We start from the raw sequence: 21372 nt of genomic DNA on the forward strand, positions 1-21372 counted from the left end.
CGAATGGCCTCCTGTGCTGTATCGTTCTGTAAACGGCGACAGAACAAGGGGTCTAACGGAGGCTGACGTCAGGAAGCCCCTCACAGAACGGTCAATGTGTGGAATGTGTTTCTGGGTAGTGTGTTGGAGGCAAAAACCCTGAAACCATTTTTGTTACTTGTTCATGGGATGTGGGCGTCGCTGGCGAGGCCGGCATTTATTGTCCATCCCTAATTGCCGTTTGAGAAGGTGGTGGTGAGCCGCCTTCTTGAACCGCTGCAGTCCGTGTGGTGACGGTTCTCCCACAGTGCTGTTCGGGAGGGAGTTCCAGGATTTCGACCCAGCGACGATGAAGGAACGGCCGATATATTTCCAAGTCGGGATGGTGTGTGACTTGGAGGGGAACGTGCAGGTGGTGTTGTTCCCATGTGCCTGCTGCTCTTGTCCTTCTAGGTGGTAGAGGTCGCGGGTTTGGGAGGTGCTGTCGAAGAAGCCTTGGCGAGTTGCTGCAGTGCATCCTGTGGATGGTACACACTGCAGCCACGGTGCGCCGGTGGTGAAGGGAGTGAATGTTTAGGGTGGTGGATGGGGTGCCAATCAAGCGGGCTGCTTTGTCCTGGATGGTGTCGAGCTTCTTGAGTGTTGTTGGAGCTGCACTCATCCAGGCAAGTGGAGAGTATTCCATCACACTCCTGACTTGTGATGGTGGAAAGGCTTTGGGGAGTCAGGAGGTGAGTCACTCGCCACAGAATACCCAGCCTCTGACCTGCTCTTGTAGCCACAGTATTTATGTGGCTGGTCCAGTTAAGTTTCTGGTCAATGGTGACCCCCAGGATGTTGATGGTGGGGGGCGGTGCAACTGTAGGTTTGCTGTGTCGATTGGTGAGCTAGTTTGGCCGGTCTGGTTCTTACTGAAGCTGTGTTCTGTTTGCCGGATTAACTGCCTGTTTCTGTTTCCTCCCAACAGGGGTGTGGGCTGTATATTTTATGAGATGGCGACAGGACGCCCGCTATTCCCCGGCTCCACTGTGGAGGAAGAGTTGCATTTTATATTTAGGGTATTAGGTAAGGCACTTGCTGCAGTACTGTGGGATGACTGGTGGAACCCTTACCCCCCCCCCCCCCCAGTGTCTTCAATCCTCACCTCATGACCAAATACAAAACGTAGAGAGCGCACCATTGAACAATCCCGCCAGTTCTGATCTTCGGGTTTATTTTCTGATTAAGGTACAGGATGGAATCTTTGTTTTCCAATCACAGTCCGGTTGAAAATGAATCTCCAGCACCTGGGTTTCTATTTGTGATTTAATTCCTTGCCCCACTGCACTCCCCTGTTCAAACTTTGCCGCCCTGAAGGTTTGGAAGTGCTGCTCACTCACTGCTGAACAACTCCTACCCTCTCAACACCGGGCCTGTTTAACGGGAACGTTCCCTGAAGCTTCGTCTGCAGCCCCGGAGGTCCAAAGTGACCACGAAAGCCAAATGTTTGGACGTTCCTCTTTCACCGGGTTCGACCTGAGATTTTGGAAATGCATTTCCCAATTGCCGATTACTGAGCACGGCGTAAGAATCGCAGCCCTGTTGCGCACTGTTGGTTTTTTTTCTGTGCGATTGGATTATCTTCCTGCTCCGACAAATATCCGTCTCTTTCACCCTGTCCCGGCAGGAACGCCAACGGAGGAAACATGGCCTGGAATCCTGGCAAACGAGGAGTTCAGATCGTACAACTATCCCAAGTACCGGCCGGAGCCTCTCGTCAATCACGCACCCAGGTACGACCCAGATGTGCCCTGGTGCCCCTCCGCCCCTGGTGCCCCTCACCGCGGGGCCCCTGCCCCTCCGCCCCTGGTGCCCCTCCCCGCGGGGCCCCTGGTGCCCCTCCGCCCCTGGTGCCCCTCCGCCCCTGGTGCCCCTCCGCCCCTGGTGCCCCTCCGCCCCTGGTGCCCCTCCGCCCCTGGTGCCCCTCCGCCCCTGGTGCCCCTCCGCCCCTGGTGCCCCTCCGCCCCTGGTGCCCCTCCGCCCCTGGTGCCCCTCCGCCCCTGGTGCCCCTCCGCCCCTGGTGCCCCTCCGCCCCTGGTGCCCCTCCGCCCCTGGTGCCCCTCCGCCCCTGGTGCCCCTCCGCCCCTGGTGCCCCTCCGCCCCTGGTGCCCCTCCGCCCCTGGTGCCCCTCCGCCCCTGGTGCCCCTCCGCCCCTGGTGCCCCTCCACCGCGGGGCCCCTGGTGCCCCTCCGCCCCTGGTGCCCCGGCCCCTCATATTCTGACAGTGTAATTTCAAGGCCTCCTTGCCTTTGCTGAATCAGTTTAATGAATGTCCTTTCACTTTTTGCAGGCTAGACACTGAGGGACTCGATCTCTTGTCAAAACTTCTACAGGTAAGGTAAAAAAGCAAGACATCAGCTTGGCTCAGCGGGTAGCACTCTCCCCTATAACCTAAGCTGGTGCTGACACCGAGGGAGTGCTGCACTGTGGCAGTATCTTCCAGCAACATGGCACTCCCTTAGTACTGCACTGGGGCTGGCAGCTTAGAGTATGGGCTCAAGCTGCCCTACAGGTTGCTAGAGGAACATAGGAACAGGAGGAGGCCATTCAGCCCCTCGATGTTGCGCCATTCACTTAGATCAGGGCTGATCTGTATCTTAACTCCATTTACCCGCTTTGGTTCCGTATCCTTTAATACTTGGCCAACAACATTTTTCAATCTCAGTTGAAATTTTCACTTGACCCCCAGCCTCAACAGCTTTTCTTGTTGAGGGGGGAGGGGGAGGGGAGGAGGGGAGGAGGGAGTTCCAGATTCCCACTCCCCTTTGTGTGAAGAAATGCTTCCCGACATCACCCCTGAACGGCCTGGCTCTAATTTTAAGGTTCTGCCCCCTTGTTCTGGACTCCCCCCACCAGAGGAAATAGTTTCTCTCCATCGATCCTACGAGAAGGATCAGGCAGCAGAAAAATAAATGACTCTGACGTTAGCTCGCTCTCCTCTGGAAGTGAAAAGACGACCTGCGAAGGCTGGAAATGAAACAGGAAAATGCTGCAAATAGGCATGGGACACAGACCCAGCGGGAATTTCCAGCATTTTCCTTCTCCTTTCTTAGAAGCGTAGAATCATACAGCACAGAAGGAGGCCCGTCGTGCCTGTGCTGGCTCTTTGAAAGAGCTCTCCAATTAGCTCCACACCCCGTGCTCTTTCCCCACACCGCTGAAAATTTCTCCTCCCAAGTATTTCTCCAATTCCCTTTTGAAAGTTATTACTGAATCTGCTTCCACCGCCCTTTCAGGCAGTGATTTCCAGATCAGAACAACTCGCTGCATTTTAAAAAAATAAGTTTCCTCATCTCCCACTCTGGTTTTTTCGCCAATTACCTTAAATCTGTGTCCTCTGGTTACTGACCCTCCCGCCAGAGGAAAGCGGTAAAGGAAAGGGGAGTGGGGAGGAGGAGCCGGACGGCTTGGGTGTTGTATTCACCCGGCCGATTGCAGCAGCCGAGAGTGAGAGAATCCTGGTCAGTCAGCCTGTGTGTCCGGTCCTAATATTGGTCTCTCTCTCTCTCTCTCTCTCTCTCTCTCTCTCTCTCTCTCTCTCTCTCTCTCTCTCTCTCTCTCTCAGTTTGAAGGGAAGAAGAGGATCTCAGCGCAGGAGGCCATGAAACAGCCGCATTTCAAGAGCCTGGGGGAGAGGGTTCATAAATTACCTGACAGTGAGTATTGTGTGTTTTAAACTCCCTGCTCCCACTTCTGGTTTTCTCTTTTGTTTTCTGCCCTCCTTTTGTGAATGTCACCATCACCCACCCTCCCAGACCTTTTGCTAATTGCTGACATAAAATCATTGCATTCTAAAGGAAACGGACTCCAGCACACCCCCTGTACACTCTCCCCCATCACAGACTCTCCCCACCCATTTAATCTCCCCCCACACCCCCTGTACACTCTCCCCATCACAGACTCTCCCCACCCATTTAATCTCCCCCACACCCCCTGTACACTCTCCCCATCACAGACTCTCCCCACCCATTTAATCTCCCCCACACCCCCTGTACACTCTCCCCCCATCACAGACTCTCCCCACCCATTTAATCTCCCCCACACCCCCTGTACACTCTCCCCATCACAGACTCTCCCCACCCATTTAATCTCCCCCACACCCCCTGTACACTCTCCCCCATCACAGACTCTCCCCACCCATTTAATCTCCTCCACACCCCCTGTACACTCTCCCCATCACAGACTCTCCCCACCCATTTAATCTCCTCCCACACCCCCTGTACACTCTCCCCCATCACAGACTCTCCCCACCCATTTAATCTCCCCCACACCCCCTGTACACACTCCCCATCACAGACTCTCCCCACCCATTTAATCTCCCCCACACCCCCTGTACACTCTCCCCATCACACACTCTCCCCACCCATTTAATCTCCTCCCACACCCCCTGTACACTCTCCCCATCACAGACTCTCCCCACCCATTTAATCTCCCCCACACCCCCTGTACACACTCCCCATCACAGACTCTCCCCACCCATTTAATCTCCCCCACACCCCCTGTACACTCTCCCCATCACACACTCTCCCCACCCATTTAATCTCCTCCCACACCCCCTGTACACTCTCCCCATCACAGACTCTCCCCACCCATTTAATCTCCCCCCACACCCCCTGTACACTCTCCCCATCACACACTCTCCCCACCCATTTAATCTCCCCCACACCCCCTGTACACTCTCCCCCATCACAGACTCTCCCCACCCATTTAATCTACCCCACACCCCCTGTACACTCTCCCCATCACAGACTCTCCCCACCCATTTAATCTCCCCCACACCCCCTGTACACTCTCCCCCATCACAGACTCTCCCCACCCATTTAATCTACCCCACACCCCCTGTACACTCTCCCCATCACAGACTCTCCCCACCCATTTAATCTCCCCCACACCCCCTGTACACTCTCCCCATCACAGACTCTCCCCACCCATTTAATCTACCCCACACCCCCTGTACACTCTCCCCATCACAGACTCTCCCCACCCATTTAATCTCCCCCCACACCCCCTGTACACTCTCCCCATCACAGACTCTCCCCACCCATTTAATCTCCCCCCACACCCCCTGTACACTCTCCCCCATCACAGACTCTCCCCACCCATTTAATCTACCCCACACCCCCTGTACACTCTCCCCATCACAGACTCTCCCCACCCATTTAATCTCCCCCACACCCCCTGTACACTCTCCCCATCACACTCTCCCGACCCATTTAATCTCCCCCCACACCCCCTGTACACTCTCCCCATCACAGACTCTCCCCACCCATTTAATCTCCCCCCACACCCCCTGTACACACTCCCCATCACAGACTCTCCCCACCCATTTAATCTCCCCCACACCCCCTGTACACTCTCCCCATCACACACTCTCCCCACCCATTTAATCTCCTCCCACACCCCCTGTACACTCTCCCCATCACAGACTCTCCCCACCCATTTAATCTCCCCCCACACCCCCTGTACACTCTCCCCATCACACACTCTCCCCACCCATTTAATCTCCCCCACACCCCCTGTACACTCTCCCCCATCACAGACTCTCCCCACCCATTTAATCTACCCCACACCCCCTGTACACTCTCCCCATCACAGACTCTCCCCACCCATTTAATCTCCCCCACACCCCCTGTACACTCTCCCCCATCACAGACTCTCCCCACCCATTTAATCTCCCCCCACACCCCCTGTACACTCTCCTCCATCACAGACTCTCCCCACCCATTTAATCTACCCCACACCCCCTGTACACTCTCCCCATCACAGACTCTCCCCACCCATTTAATCTCCCCCACACCCCCTGTACACTCTCCCCATCACACTCTCCCGACCCATTTAATCTCCCCCCACACCCCCTGTACACTCTCCCCATCACAGACTCTCCCCACCCATTTAATCTCCCCCCACACCCCCTGTACACTCTCCCCATCACACACTCTCCCCACCCATTTAATCTCCCCCACACCCCCTGTACACTCTCCCCATCACACACTCTCCCCACCCATTTAATCTCCCCCACACCCCCTGTACACTCTCCCCATCACAGACTCTCCCCACCCATTTAATCTCCCCCACACCCCCTGTACACTCTCCCCTATCACAGACTCTCCCCACCCATTTAATCTCCCCCACACCCCCTGTACACTCTCCCCATCACAGACTCTCCCCACCCATTTAATCTCCCCCCACACCCCCTGTACACTCTCCCCATCACAGACTCTCCCCACCCATTTAATCTCCCCCACACCCCCTGTACACTCTCTCCATCACAGACTCTCCCCACCCATTTAATCTCCCCCACACCCCCTGTACACTCTCTCCCATCACAGACTCTCCCCACCCATTTAATCTCCCCCACACCCCCTGTACACTCTCCCCATCACAGACTCTCCCCACCCATTTAATCTCCCCCACACCCCCTGTACACTCTCCCCATCACAGACTCTCCCCACCCATTTAATCTCCCCCACACCCCCTGTACACTCTCTCCCATCACAGACTCTCCCCACCCATTTAATCTCCCCCACACCCCCTGTACACTCTCCCCATCACAGACTCTCCCCACCCATTTAATCTCCCCCACACCCCCTGTACACTCTCCCCATCACAGACTCTCCCCACCCATTTAATCTCCCCCACACCCCCTGTACACTCTCCCCATCACAGACTCTCCCCACCCATTTAATCTCCCCCCACACCCCCTGTACACTCTCCCCATCACACACTCTCCCCACCCATTTAATCTCCCCCACACCCCCTGTACACTCTCCCCCATCACAGACTCTCCCCACCCATTTAATCTCCCCCCACACCCCCTGTACACTCTCCCCATCACAGACTCTCCCCACCCATTTAATCTCCCCCACACCCCCTGTACACTCTCCCCCATCACAGACTCTCCCCACCCATTTAATCTACCCCACACCCCCTGTACACTCTCCCCATCACAGACTCTCCCCACCCATTTAATCTCCCCCCACACCCCCTGTACACTCTCCCCATCACACACTCTCCCCACCCATTTAATCTACCCCACACCCCCTGTACACTCTCCCCATCACACACTCTCCCCACCCATTTAATCTCCCCCACACCCCCTGTACACTCTCCCCATCACACACTCTCCCCACCCATTTAATCTCCCCCACACCCCCTGTACACTCTCCCCATCACAGACTCTCCCCACCCATTTAATCTCCCCCACACCCCCTGTACACTCTCCCCCATCACAGACTCTCCCCACCCATTTAATCTCCCCCACACCCCCTGTACACACTCCCCATCACAGACTCTCCCCACCCATTTAATCTCCCCCACACCCCCTGTACACTCTCCCCATCACACACTCTCCCCACCCATTTAATCTCCTCCCACACCCCCTGTACACTCTCCCCATCACAGACTCTCCCCACCCATTTAATCTCCCCCCACACCCCCTGTACACTCTCCCCATCACACACTCTCCCCACCCATTTAATCTACCCCACACCCCCTGTACACTCTCCCCATCACACACTCTCCCCACCCATTTAATCTCCCCCACACCCCCTGTACACTCTCCCCATCACACACTCTCCCCACCCATTTAATCTCCCCCACACCCCCTGTACACTCTCCCCATCACAGACTCTCCCCACCCATTTAATCTCCCCCACACCCCCTGTACACTCTCCCCATCACACACTCTCCCCACCCATTTAATCTCCCCCACACCCCCTGTACACACTCCCCATCACAGACTCTCCCCACCCATTTAATCTCCCCCACACCCCCTGTACACTCTCCCCATCACACACTCTCCCCACCCATTTAATCTCCTCCCACACCCCCTGTACACACTCCCCATCACAGACTCTCCCCACCCATTTAATCTCCTGAAGGAACATTCTGTACAAACACTGCCGTATCCCCGGAGGTTTGCAATATTCTTCCATTCTCACATCTCCAGTATTCAACCTTCTGACCACCACAGGCAATAATTCCCCCTCCCTCACCCCGCCCCCAGCACAGGAAGGGTCGTGTCCCTTGGATATGAAATTGTACCCATTTCCAACACCTCTAATCCTGTTCCCAGCCAGCTCTCTGTCCAGCTCCTCACTCTCACTGCCAGGGCTCAGGGCTGCACGGTCAGTGCTCATTTTTTCAAAAAGTTGTTTCCAGCTTGTTCACTTTGAACCGTGTGCTGTTTTTGGTTCTGTGTTCACTGCAAGTCACCTCCTCGGCTCAAAACCCCCCAAACCGCTCAAATAGAGATTGTTTCCCCTCCGCCTCCTGCTCCAGACACTCGAGCCCATAATCCAGGCTGACGCTCGGAGGGAGCGCCCCCCACCCGCCCCGTCGGAGGGGCCAGCGCTGAGGGAGCGCCGCCCCGTCAGAGGAGACGTTAAACCGAGGCCCCGTCTGCCCCTCTCAGGTGGATGTAAAAGATCCCACGGCCACTGTAGGAAGAAGAGCAGGGGGAGTTCTCCCCGGTGTCCTGGGCCAATATTTATCCCTCAACCAACATCACTAAAAACATTATCTGGTCATTGTCACGTTTGTGGGATCTTGCTGTGCGCAAATTGGCTGCCCAGTTTCCTACATTATAACAGTGGCCACACTTCGAAAGTACTTGATTGGCTGTGAAGCTTTGGGACGTCCTGAGGTGGTGAAAGATGCTGTAGAAATGGGAGTCTGTCTTTCTTTACACCAGTGGAAACGAGCTCAGCCCTAAAAGTCTCTGCTGAAGCTCGAGCCCTAAATCTGCGGTTGTACCCACCTTACCCTCACTGTTCCGACCCATCCTCTGTGTCACAGCATGGGCTGTTGGATCCCACCCGACACATTAACCTGCCGAGTCTCTTCAGACGATGCCTGACCTACTGTGCGTTTCCAGCATTCTGTCTGTGATTTCAGCCCCTGGTTTTACCTCTCGAGTCTGACCACGTCCTTTCTTTCTCCCCCCTCCAGCTACGTCGATATTTGCACTAAAGGAGATTGAGTTACAGAGCGACTCTGGATACAGATCATCTCTGCTCCCCGAATCTGGTACGTGTGCTGGACGCTGCAAGGGAGTGCGGCAAGCAGAATTCCACCGCTCGAGGGGCAAGAGCATATTTAACTTCCCCCCCCCCCCCCCCCCCCCCCCAGATGGCGAATGCCTCTCCCGGCGGTTCCTGGTCCCGTTCCCGTTCCCGCTCCGTGCCGAGTCAGCCGATCTCGGCTGGGAGTGAAATCAGCCCAGTGTTACCGCCCCCCCCCAATCGCTGTGCAGTAACCCCCTGTTGGGACAGGATGGGGCTGGCCTGTGATGCTATCTGCCATCCGCTATCCTCACAGGGGCACAGTGCTGTCCCACAGTAACCGCTGGACCTGAACCTCGACGGGCCCGGGTTATGGAATCGAGCTGCGCTGGGCGACACTGCCTCCTGGTGGCATGGCACGGAATAGGAACGAATGAGACCAAATTAAAGGGGATGTTTGTGCACTCTTGGCCCCTTAAAGGGAAGGGGTATTTTGGGTTGGGCCGACCTGCTGGGGGTAAATGCGCTGCCCAGAATGGAACGCCCGGGGCGGGGGGGAAATCCGACTGTCTGCCCCACGCTCTGACATTAGCCCCGTTTCACACGTCCGAGGTGGAAACTGCGCAGTTTTTGCCTCGTTGCTGCACAGACGCGTTTGGCGCCCGCTCGGGGACCCGATTCCCGTGCGGGGGATCTCGATTCCTCCCTCTCTTCCCCCACCCCCCACGCAGTCTGCTCTGTAAAATGCCCCGTCCCCCCCCCGCCCCGGTTCCAGGTTCGAATCAGCCACAGGATGGCAGCCTGGTCCCCAGAGGGTGTCTATTGACTCTTGTTGTGCTGCTTCCTGTTAACCTCCTTTTTCTCTTCTCTACCTCCCCCTGTCCCTCTCTCTTTCACTCTCTCTCTAACCTATAGTCTCTTCTGCTGGGTCTGACTACTTCCAAACAGCCAATCAGATTCCAGCTCTTCACGAGCATGTACTGTGCTAAAAGCTGCGTCCCCATTGGCTGAATCCACGTCCTGCTCTGGTAACTATTTCCTCCTTGTCATTTCCATTAGTCATTGAGAACCTGGGTGACAGGCCGAGGCCCCGGGGATGGTCGCCAAGGGCCCTGCGACGTGGGGCCCCGGGCAGGGTGGGGGGGGTGGTGGCTGAGGGCCCTGCGGTGTGGACCCCGGGGGTGGGAAGGGCGAGGGCAGGCAGTGTGGGGCCCCGGGCAGGGGGGGCGGTGGCTGAGGGCCCGCAGCTTTGGGCCCCGGGGCAGGGCGGAGGCCATTACTAAGTTCAAGGGCTCTACTGGTTCCTTAACGTGAAACGGCCTGAGAAGCAATGCAGTGATGGCGGTGCATGTGTCCGACTGCAGACGGTGTAAGCAGAAGGAGGAGGAGATGGGCTCGAGCAAGGCAGGCACACACACACACGTACGGGGGCAGGATGACTGTGAGGGACAAACTAGAGAAGGGAGAGAGAGAAAGACGTACATCCAGCTGCCCAGTGCATGGTCATCGGCCCGATGCTTGTTCCCATCATCACTCTGCCTCTGCAAGTAATCTCCCTTTCTGCTTTGTTTGCAGCTAATGGCAGGAACAGAAGACAAAGTATGCTGCTCTGACACTTTACAGTCCTACAGAAGTCCTACACAGTGTCGTATCCTAATACCCACAGGACACAGGAGTCCTCGATCTCTGGGACCAGCTGGCAGCAACGTGCCAGATTGCCAGGTCCAGCCAGGAAACAACAGTGTTTTGGGAGTCTCTGTGAAATCATGCTGTTCTGTGTGTGCAGGTGTGTCTGAATCTGTCTCTGTCCATTTCTCACTGCCTCTCTCTCGTGTGTGTGTGTGTGTGTGTGTACATTGTTTGCCCCTTTCTGCCTCTGCCCTCCTGTTTGAGTATGTCTCTCTTTTTCTCTCCCTCTGTATCTCTGCCTCTCTCTGCCCCTTTATTTGCGAGTTTTTCTCTCTCTCTCTATCTCTCCCTCTCTCTCTCTGTATCTCTCCCTCTCTCGCTCTGTCTCTGTATCTCTCCCTCTCTCGCTCTGCCTCTGTATCTCTCCCTCTCTCGCTCTGCCTCTGTATCTCTCCCTCTCTCGCTCTGCCTCTGTATCTCTCCCTCTCTCGCTCTGCCTCTGTATCTCTCCCTCTCTCGCTCTGCCTCTGTATCTCTCCCTCTCTCGCTCTGCCTCTGTATCTCTCCCTCTCTCGCTCTGCCTCTGTATCTCTCCCTCTCTCGCTCTGCCTCTGTATCTCTCCCTCTCTCGCTCTGCCTCTGTATCTCTCCCTCTCTCGCTCTGCCTCTGTATCTCTCCCTCTCTCGCTCTGCCTCTGTATCTCTCCCTCTCTCGCTCTGCCTCTGTATCTCTCCCTCTCTCGCTCTGCCTCTGTATCTCTCCCTCTCTCGCTCTGCCTCTGTATCTCTCCCTCTCTCGCTCTGCCTCTGTATCTCTCCCTCTCTCGCTCTGCCTCTGTATCTCTCCCTCTCTCGCTCTGCCTCTGTATCTCTCCCTCTCTCGCTCTGCCTCTGTATCTCTCCCTCTCTCGCTCTGCCTCTGTATCTCTCCCTCTCTCGCTCTGCCTCTGTATCTCTCCCTCTCTCGCTCTGCCTCTGTATCTCTCCCTCTCTCGCTCTGCCTCTGTATCTCTCCCTCTCTCGCTCTGCCTCTGTATCTCTCCCTCTCTCGCTCTGCCTCTGTATCTCTCCCTCTCTCGCTCTGCCTCTGTATCTCTCCCTCTCTCGCTCTGCCTCTGTATCTCTCCCTCTCTCGCTCTGCCTCTGTATCTCTCCCTCTCTCGCTCTGCCTCTGTATCTCTCCCTCTCTCGCTCTGCCTCTGTATCTCTCCCTCTCTCGCTCTGCCTCTGTATCTCTCCCCCTCTCGCTCTGCCTCTGTATCTCTCCCTCTCTCGCTCTGCCTCTGTATCTCTCCCCCTCTCGCTCTGCCTCTGTATCTCTCCCTCTCTCGCTCTGCCTCTGTATCTCTCCCTCTCTCGCTCTGCCTCTGTATCTCTCCCTCTCTCGCTCTGTATCTCTCCCTCTCTCGCTCTGCCTCTGTGTATCTCCCTCTCTCGCTGTGCCCCTGTATCTCTCCCCCTCTCGCTCTGCCTCTGTGTATCTCCCTCTCTCTGTATCTCTCCCCCTCTCGCTCTGCCTCTGTATCTCTCCCTCTCTCTGCCTCTGTATCTCTCCCTCTCTCGCTGTGCCCCTGTATCTCTCCCCCTCTCGCTCTGCCTCTGTATCTCTCCCTCTCTCTCTCTGTATCTCTCCCCCTCTCGCTCTGCCTCTGTATCTCTCCCCCTCTCGCTCTGCCTCTGTATCTCTCCCCCTCTCGCTCTGCCTCTGTATCTCTCCCCCTCTCGCTCTGCCTCTGTATCTCTCCCTCTCTCGCTCTGCCTCTGTATCTCTCGCTCTGCCTCTGTATCTCTCCCTCTCTCTGCCTCTGTATCTCTCCCTCTCTCGCTCTGCCTCTGTGTATCTCCCTCTCTCGCTCTGCCTCTGTATCTCCCTCTCTCGCTCTGCCTCTGTATCTCTCCCTCTCTCGCTGTGCCTCTGTGTCTCTCCCTCTCTCGCTGTGCCTCTGTGTATCTCCCTCTCTCGCTCTGCCTCTGTATCTCTCCCTCTCTCTGCCTCTGTATCTCTCCCTCTCTCTGCCTCTGTATCTCTCCCTCGCTCTGCCTCTGTATCTCTCCCTCTCTCGCTGTGCCTCTGTGTCTCTCCCTCTCTCGCTGTGCCTCTGTGTCTCTCCCTCTCTCGCTGTGCCTCTGTGTCTCTCCCTCTCTCGCTGTGCCTCTGTGTCTCTCCCTCTCTCGCTGTGCCTCTGTGTCTCTCCCTCTCTCGCTGTGCCTCTGTGTATCTCCCTCTCTCGCTGTGCCTCTATCTCTCCCTCTCTCTGCCTCTGTATCTCTCCCTCTCTCGCTGTGCCTCTGTGTATCTCCCTCTCTCGCTGTGCCTCTGTATCTCTCCCTCTCTCTGCCTCTGTATCTCTCCCTCTCTCGCTGTGCCTCTGTGTCTCTCCCTCTCTCGCTCTGCCTCTGTGTCTCTCCCTCTCTCGCTCTGCCTCTGTGTCTCTCCCTCTCTCGCTCTGCCTCTGTGTCTCTCCCTCTCTCGCTCTGCCTCTGTGTCTCTCCCTCTCTCGCTCTGCCTCTGTGTCTCTCCCTCTCTCGCTCTGCCTCTGTGTCTCTCCCTCTCTCGCTCTGCCTCTGTGTCTCTCCCTCTCTCGCTCTGCCTCTGTGTCTCTCCCTCTCTCGCTCTGCCTCTGTGTCTCTCCCTCTCTCGCTCTGCCTCTGTGTCTCTCCCTCTCTCGCTCTGCCTCTGTGTCTCTCCCTCTCTCGCTCTGCCTCTGTGTCTCTCCCTCTCTCGCTCTGCCTCTGTGTCTCTCCCTCTCTCGCTCTGCCTCTGTGTCTCTCCCTCTCTCGCTCTGCCTCTGTGTCTCTCCTTCTCTCGCTCTGCCTCTGTGTCTCTCCCTCTCTCGCTCTGCCTCTGTGTGTCTCTCCCTCTCTCGCTCTGCCTCTGTGTCTCATTCTGCCTGTGTGTCTATGCACATACACGTGCCCACCTCTCTCGGTTTCAGAGTGTGTGAATGCCTGTGTATGTGTCTCCCTCTGCCTGTGTGTGTAAACAGGTGCCCATGTCTTTGTCTAACACAGAACTGCCCTTTGGTTGAGGAGAGTGCTCCCACTGTTGAGTGTGGGAGATTGTGAAGAAGGACCCGTTTGAGCTGATTGCTGTTTCACCGACCGTTTCCCACCGCCATGCTCTAGCTTGTGAGAAGTGTAATAGCGCTAGGAATCAACACCGATATCTTCCAGTATTTCAATTTATTTGTTTTATTTTGTTTTTAAAAGGTGACGTGCAAACTTTACGATGAATTTTTAAAAGTTTTTTTTAAACTCTTAACACTACAGTGGGTGCAGTTGTGAAAAATCGTAGGGTACTTTCTTCCCTCTTGTTTTCTAAAACACTTTAGAAGTCACGCATCCCTTCAGTAAAACCTAGTTAGTTTTGCCGGTCATGTCACTGAATTTGTCACTGTTCAGGAAGAGTCACTCCTATTCTGCAGCCACGTATAATGCACTGGGACTCAGTATCAGAGCATGTTCAAATCATGTGCATTGCTTCCGATTGTGGGAGCCTGAGCTCACTGTCCACACACCGAGCGGCACGCCCCCGCCTCGTGCCGAGTGTTGCCCCCCCCACAGTCAGTGAACTCTGACTGTCAGTATTATGAACAATGATTCACCCCAGCACATAGCTTCAGTGTAGTGACTCCTGTCTGGCTTCAGATGCCTCAAAGGAGCCTGAGGTTCCCTCTCTGGTCAGACGAACCGTACGGTAGTTTATCAATCACCAGCTCGCGCACTATTGTGTGTGCCACACACTCCAACCCGTGAGCCCAGCAGGTGGGGGGGATGAGGGGGGGGGGGGGGCGCGGTAGAGCTGTGAGAGGGACGCCCTGACCGGATCAGGAATGCTGCTGCATTATAACCTGCTCCTTAATACAGACCGCCGAGAACAATGGAACTGTACCACGCACGGCCCACAGCCGCTCTCTCTATAACACACTAGTCCCTCTCTCGCCGTCTCACACTCGGACAATTGTGTCGTCACAACCCCTCGATGTACCTTGTACCACAGTGTCTGTTATTGTACATATGAAAATGTTGTGTCCGGGAAGTGTGTAACACTTCGAAGCGTCACACACGTGACCTGTGCTAAACAATCTTTTATTTTAGAGAGAGAGAAAAGCCAGTGGTTTTATGCTGACTTGGAGCCCGAGATGGACAAGCAGCCTCCAGTTGCCTGCCGAGTGACCTCGGGAGTTCCCAAGCACTGGATGGACCACCTCCCCACCGGGTGGACCCGGGCAGCCTTAAAGGGATAAGCCAGGGTTAAAACACACGGCCCCAACGCAGCTGTGCCCCCCCATGGATAATAACCGTCCAGGCGTCTTTCATAACGGGTTGTGTCACCGGGGGGGGGGGGAGGGGGGCAGTCGCGGGGAGGTGGGGTTAGTGGCAGGGTCAAAGTGAAGAATGAATCAGAAGCATTGTACAGAAAGCAAATTGCACAATATTAAAACACATTGGCCAATGAGTGATGTACCAACACGCTAAATAGTTCCTTGTGACAACACTGTTCAGACTGGACTCATCCCCCCCACCCACCCCAATAGAATCTCTTGTGTTTTATGGTCTAACCTGTTTATTTATATTGGAGAGGTTCTCCTAATTATCATTGCAGTGTCTCTGGGAGTATTGATGGTTGTAGATAATTATATAATGGGACTACTGCTCCCTCCAGTGGCTCAGTTTTTAATTGTCCTGCCTGCTATGGTACTGATCCACAGAGACCAGGGAGGGCCCAGGTTCCGGCCCTGCTTTGCCCAGAGTTGGCTCTGATCTCGGCCAAGGCTGGGGCAGTAACAGGGCCCGGTACAGTCGGTGGCCCAGACTCCTGCTGCCGTGAAGTGGGCACTGCGTTAAAACTGCGCAGAGCTCTGGTCAAGAGTGTACCTCGAGCGCCGTGTCTGGGACACGAGGGAGAGGGACGTTCAAGGGGCAGGGAAGAGAGGGATCCCCAGCGTTCGAGCGACTGAGTGACGAGGGAAGACTTGGAGGTACTCGAACCTTCCGTCCTGGAGAGGAGGCGGCTGAGAGGGGGATCTCAGAGGGACAAGGTAGGAGAGGGAAACTGAACGAGGGGGCACCAGGTCAGGCTGGGGAAGGAGGGGTGTGGGGCTGAGAGCTGGAAGATCTCCCGAAAGTGACCAACGTACGGAACGGGCTCTGGGGCAGTGGAGGAATCTCCCCGCCGTCCGTTAACAGCCGGACCCCTGTCTTGGGGACTGTCAGCTCTTAACTGGGTGGATGGGCCGGGACTGGGCTGTGCGGTTCCCTCCACTCCCAGGGCACTGAGTCCACACTCGAAGTACCTGTACCCCAGCAGGGGGCAAAAGGGAGAACACTGAAGGAGGGGCTCGCTTACTCTGCCCGTGACTGTCTCCCCTCCGAGGTCCCTGGCAGGTGGGACGGGGGTCGAAATGACTTCGCCTGCACCAACCCTCTGCTGTCCAGTCCCAGATTATCAGTTCTGTTGTCTGGTCGGTCACTTCCCAATGTCCAGCCTTGGTGCGGAGGGGGGGGGTGAGTGTGTGTTGCTTAGTGTGGGTGGGAGGGCAGTGCGAGGATGCTGTGTGCCTACGAGCCTTGCTGAGGTAGGTGACGTGAATCAGGTTACTGGCGAAAGGATTTGTCTCGATTATTTTCCTGCTCTCGGTGAGATACCAAGAGCTGATCTCGGGGTGGGACTGGTGGAGTCGAACTCCCGACAACTGCAAAACGTACTTCCCAGCAGGTGTCACGAATCATTCCCCCCCCCTCTCCCCCATTAACCCAGGGACACTGAGACCAGTAAAAACCCCCCTTACCACTGCCCCAGCTGAGATCAGCTCACTCGGCACTGACCGGGGATGGGACCTGGCCCTTTAATCGGCCACAAGTGAATGGTCAGTAATCGTGCTGCAAGGGGGAGAAGTCCATCCTCATCGGGGCTGAATTTGGACCCGGTGACCAAAGTGGGGGGAGGGGGGTGGTGCAGGGGGAGAGCGCGATGAGGCGAGTCATAGTGTCCCGATCCACCCCTCTGACTAATCTACTAATGGAGCACAGACCAGGGCTGGAACCGGACACCTTCCTGGTGGGTGTGTGTGTGTGTAGGACCGCACCAGACACGGGGAACCTAACTCACAAACCCTCCAGACACCCGACAAACGGCCGGTCTCTTTTATAAAGAGATGATATTGTTACACTTTTAAACCTTTCTGAATCCAGGTCACGTGCACCGTGCTTGTTGACTTCACACACAGTCAGGGAAAGGTGGGTAGAAGGAGGCTTCCGGACCCTTGTGTGTTTTTAATTTGGCTGGTTGGGTGCTCCTCCTCTCCCCCCCCCCCCCCCCCCCGGCCCCCGCTGCCCCCTCCCTTCCCTCCATCAGAGGAATCTTGTGGAAACAGAACGCAGTGTTGTCACGAGAATTTGAAGTGTAATGGTTGGTACGTGTGAAATCCTCTCCACCTCCCGACCCTGGCCTCGATCCGATCCTGGGCAGCGCCTGGCGTGAGCAATTCGGAGGCTGTATAACTCTGGGACAAAGTACCGGTCCGTCACCCAGGAGCTGAGGGGCACTCCGAGTGTGAACCAAGAGCCCCAGGCAAGAGGTGTGACCTAGTTCCTCGTGTGTTGGTGCCGATACACTACACAATCCTGGTGACAACGCAGCAACGTCAAAACTTGAATGGCCGTGTGGAGGGAACTGCGGAACTGGCTCAAGCTCTCCTGACTTGGGCCGCTGGCTGTAAATGTTACACAGGGAGAGGCACTCTCTCCTGGCGCCAGGATTTTAAGTAGTTTTAGTTCTCTATTTAGCATCATTGCTCTTGAAGAAAGGAAGACTTGAAAACCTTAAATGAATTTTATGAAATTTGTTCAGCCCATTTTTCCGAGTAAATAGTTTCTGTTAAATGTTTCTTTTGACTTGTTGAGAAATGCAATATGTAAAAAAAAAAATGAAGGAAAATAATAAAATAAACATTCGCCGATGAGCAGGATTCTCTCTCGTTTTCCTGTGATACTCTGGGAAGGGTTGGGGGGGGGGGGGGGCGCGAGGGGCAGCCCACAAACCAGACAGGACAGGAGAAGATCCACAGGGTGTGATGGGGGCACGAGTAACAGAGCAATTGCAGTCCAGAACCTGGAGAAGGAGGGCAGCGATGGACAGATGGTGCCAGGAAGGAAGAACAAGTTGAAGTTTTCTGGAGCCTTCATGATGAAATAACCTGAAGGCGCTCTGCAGGGGACAATCGAAGCCAAGCGTTGACTGGAGGTGCAGGCAACGGATGTATTGAAGGTGAATGGAGAAGTACCAAGACAAAAGGGTTTAGGGGACTGAGCTCCAGAGCATGGAGCATGCGTGACTGCAGCCTCTGCCACCAATGGAGGAGTATTGAGGGGAGGCGGCAACAGCAGATCAACAGAGCAGCACCGACGGCTATGGGCCAGGGCTGGAGGAGGTTCCAGAGATAAGGTCTGTGAGGAGGTAAAGAGACTAAGGACGTCCATAGATGAAGGAGGGGGAGAGGTGAAGTCATCAAAGGAATGTGGAATAAGTGTAAGTCCATTTCTCCTGTGCAATTCTGTCGCAGAAAACTGTGCAGAATTGAGCAGAGAGAATGTTACTCTCCCTCAGGCTGGTGTGGGGAAAGCAGGATTTCATGCTGATAAAACAGGCAATGTTGGAAGTAAGCTTTAAAGAACAGTGGGGCTGGTTTAGAGGGAGCATGTTGTACCTGCCCTGGGAGTGTTTGATGGGGACAGTGTAGAGGGAGCTTTACTCTGTATCTCACCCTGTCCCTGCCCTGGGAGTGTTTGATGGGACAGTGTAGAGGGGGCTTTACTCTGTATCTAACCCGTGCTGTACCTGCCCTGGGAGTGTTTGATGGGACAGTGTAGAGGGAGCTTTACTCTGTATCTAACCCTGTACCTGCCCTGGGAGTGTTTGATGGGACAGTGTTGAGGGAGCTTTACTCTGTATCTCACCCTGTCCCTGCCCTGGGAGTGTTTGATGGGACAGTGTAGAGGGAGCTTTACTCTGTATAACCCTGTACCTGCCCTGGGAGTGTTTGATGGGACAGTGTAGAGGGAGCTTTACTCTGTATCTAACCCTGTACCTGCCCTGGGAGTGTTTGATGGGACAGTGTAGAGGGAGCTTTATTCTGTATCTAACCCGTGCTGTACCTGCCCTGGGAGTGTTTGATAGAATCATAGAATCATAGAAGTTACAACATGGAAACAGGCCCTTCGGCCCAACATGTCCATGTCACCCAGTTTATACCACTAAGCTAGTCCCAATTGCCTGCACTTGGCCCATATCCCTCGATACCCATCTTCCCCATGTAACTGTCCAAATGCTTTTTAAAAGACAAAATTGTACCCGCCTCTACTACTGCCTCTGGCAGCTCGTTCCAGACACTCACCACCCTTTGAGTGAAAAAATTGCCCCTCTGGATCCTTTTGTATCTCTCCCCTCTCACCTTAAATCTGTGCCCCCTCGTTATAGACTCCCCTACCTTTGGGAAAAGATTTTGACTATCGACCTTATCTATGCCCCTCATTATTTTATAGACTTCTATAAGATCACCCCTTAACCTCCTCCTCTCCAGGGAATAAAGTCCCAGTCTGTCTAACCTCTCCCTGTAAGTCAAACCATCAAGTCCCGGTAGCATCCTAGTAAATCTTTTCTGCACTCTTTCTAGTTTAATAATATCCTTTCTATAATAGGGTGACCAGAACTGTACACAGTACTCCAAGTGTGGCCTCACCAATGCCCTGTACAACTTCAACAAGACATCCCAACTCCTGCATTCAATGTTCTGACCAATGAAACCAAGCATGCTGAATGCCTTCTTCACCACCCTATCCACCTGTGACTCCACTTTCAAGGAGCTATGAATCTGTACTCCTAGATCTCTTTGTTCTATAACTCTCCCCAATCCCCGGTCCCCCTGAACCCCAATCCCCACTCCCCCAACGCCCTACCATTAACGGAGTAGGTCCTGGCCCGATTCGATCTACCAAAATGCATCACCTCACATTTGATGGGACAGTGGAGAGGGAGCTTTACTCTGTATCTAACCCTGTACCTGCCCTGGGAGTGTTTGATGGGCAGTGTAGAGGGAGCTTTACTCTGTATCTAACCCTGTACCTGCCCTGGGAGTGTTTGATGGGACAGTGTAGAGGGAGCTTTACTCTGTATCTAACCCGTGCTGTCCCTGCCCTGGGAGTGTTTGAGGGGAAACTGGAGACCCAGTTATAAGTTTGAATCATTCCCAGCCCTGGGGTCGGTCACCGGCACCCGATGAGGGTCTTCTCAAAATTGATTGCTACTGAATAGCGAGGAACCATTAATGGAGCATTGTCCCTCCTGAATGATCTCGGCATTAAAGCAGGAAGGCAGGAACCATCTCTGATCACTTTTATTGGAATTTGGGCTATGTTGGCCAAGTCAGTCATGGGGTGCAGGAGGCAATTAGATAAACACGAGACCAGTATTAAAGGAGACAGGGCCAGTGCTCTGGGACCAGAGGCACTGCAGGATGGGTGATCCTGCAGGCGGGGCTAGGGTTTGGGTTGGTTGAGTGGGAGTGTGGTGAGGGAGTTGGGTCAGTCGGCCGGGGCGGGGGAGGGAGTTGGGTCAGTCGGCCGGGGCGGGGGAGGGAGTTGGGTCAGTCGGCCGGGGCGGGGGAGGGAGTTGGGTCAGTCGGCCGGGGCGGGGGAGGGAGTTGGGTCAGTCGGCCGGGGCGGGGGAGGGAGTTGGGTCAGTCGGCCGGGGCGGGGGAGGGAGTTGGGTCAGTCGGCCGGGGCGGGGGAGGGAGTTGGGTCAGTCGGCCGGGGCGGGGGAGGGAGTTGGGTCAGTCGGCCGGGGCGGGGGAGGGAGTTGGGTCAGTCGGCCGGGGCGGGGGAGGGAGTTGGGTCAGTCGGCCGGGGCGGGGGAGGGAGTTCCTTTTGGGCGGGACCAGTGACACCAGATCCGATTCTGGTTCAAGCCTCTGCCAGGGGGCACTGGTTCCACTGGCAGCTGCCAGCCAGGTCACCCCTCAATCTGCCAGTTTTTATTCTCCCTCCATACTTCGTCTACTTCTAATCTCGATTTTAAAAGTGACTCTTTTTGCCCAAATAGCAGGGAAATGTCCTGCAATTGATTAATTATCCATAGATGTAGGGGGGGCGGACCATTTATTTTGTCTCTTGTTGTCGAACCGGAATGTTTTTACGAGCCGGACCGGTTTTCTGTGTTGCCGGAGCATTGCCGAGTGACGGTTTCCGGTGCGGGGGTTTTCTTTTGCCCCTCAGTGTGCGGGGCAGCGGGGCCGGGTGGTTTCCGCTTCCGGAGCGGCGGGGCCGAGGCGATGGCGGAGGCGCCGGGTCTGGAGAGTCAGCGGCGGGAGATGGAGGAGCTTCGGGGCCGCGGGCCGGCGGAGGGCGAGGCCTGGTGAGGGGGTGAGGGCCCGGGGGGGCGGGCTGAGGGGGCGGGGATCGGGGTTCAGGGGAGCGGGGATTGGGGTTCAGGGGGGACCGGGGATTGGGGTTCAGGGGGGACCGGGGAATGGGTTCAGGGGGACCGGGATTGGGGTTCAGGGGGACCGGGGAATGGGGTTCAGGGGGGAGCGGGGATTGGGGTTCAGGGGGGACCGGGGAATGGGGTTCAGGGGACCGGGGATTGGGGTTCAGGGGGACCGGGGATTGGGGTTCAGGGGGACCGGGGATTGGGGTTCAGGGGGACTGGGGATTGGGGTTCGGGGGA

The 21372-nt window shown here is 55.6% G+C and overlaps 2 protein-coding genes across 9 annotated transcripts in view; both read left to right on the forward strand.

Moving 5' to 3' along the window:
- LOC137306776 (cyclin-dependent kinase 17-like) overlaps positions 1–13876 on the forward strand; it is an 84446-nt gene extending 70570 nt beyond the window's left edge. For 4 of the 8 annotated variants that reach the window (XM_067976145.1, XM_067976149.1, XM_067976147.1 and 1 more), the window contains 7 exons: positions 947–1044; positions 1646–1751; positions 2309–2351; positions 3584–3674; positions 8968–9045; positions 9936–10048; positions 10596–10684. In XM_067976145.1, the coding sequence (XP_067832246.1) occupies positions 947–1044; positions 1646–1751; positions 2309–2351; positions 3584–3674; positions 8968–9045; positions 9936–10009 (490 nt within the window). In that variant the 3' untranslated portion in view covers positions 10010–10048; positions 10596–10684. Of the gene's footprint in view, positions 1–946; positions 1045–1645; positions 1752–2308; positions 2352–3583; positions 3675–8967; positions 9046–9935; positions 10049–10595; positions 12191–12428 lie in introns of those variants that run through there. The other 4 variants (XM_067976148.1, XM_067976151.1, XM_067976146.1 and 1 more) reach the window with 2 other exon arrangements.
- Positions 13877–20977: 7101 nt separating this feature from the next.
- LOC137306832 (NF-kappa-B essential modulator-like) overlaps positions 20978–21372 on the forward strand; it is a 13866-nt gene continuing 13471 nt past the window's right edge. The window contains exon 1 of the mRNA XM_067976231.1: positions 20978–21060. Coding sequence (XP_067832332.1) covers positions 20978–21060 — 83 coding nt within the window. The remainder of the gene's footprint in view (positions 21061–21372) is intronic.

The sequence above is a fragment of the Heptranchias perlo genome, chromosome 45, assembly GCF_035084215.1.
Source record: "Heptranchias perlo isolate sHepPer1 chromosome 45, sHepPer1.hap1, whole genome shotgun sequence".
Lineage (NCBI taxonomy): Eukaryota > Metazoa > Chordata > Chondrichthyes > Hexanchiformes > Hexanchidae > Heptranchias > Heptranchias perlo.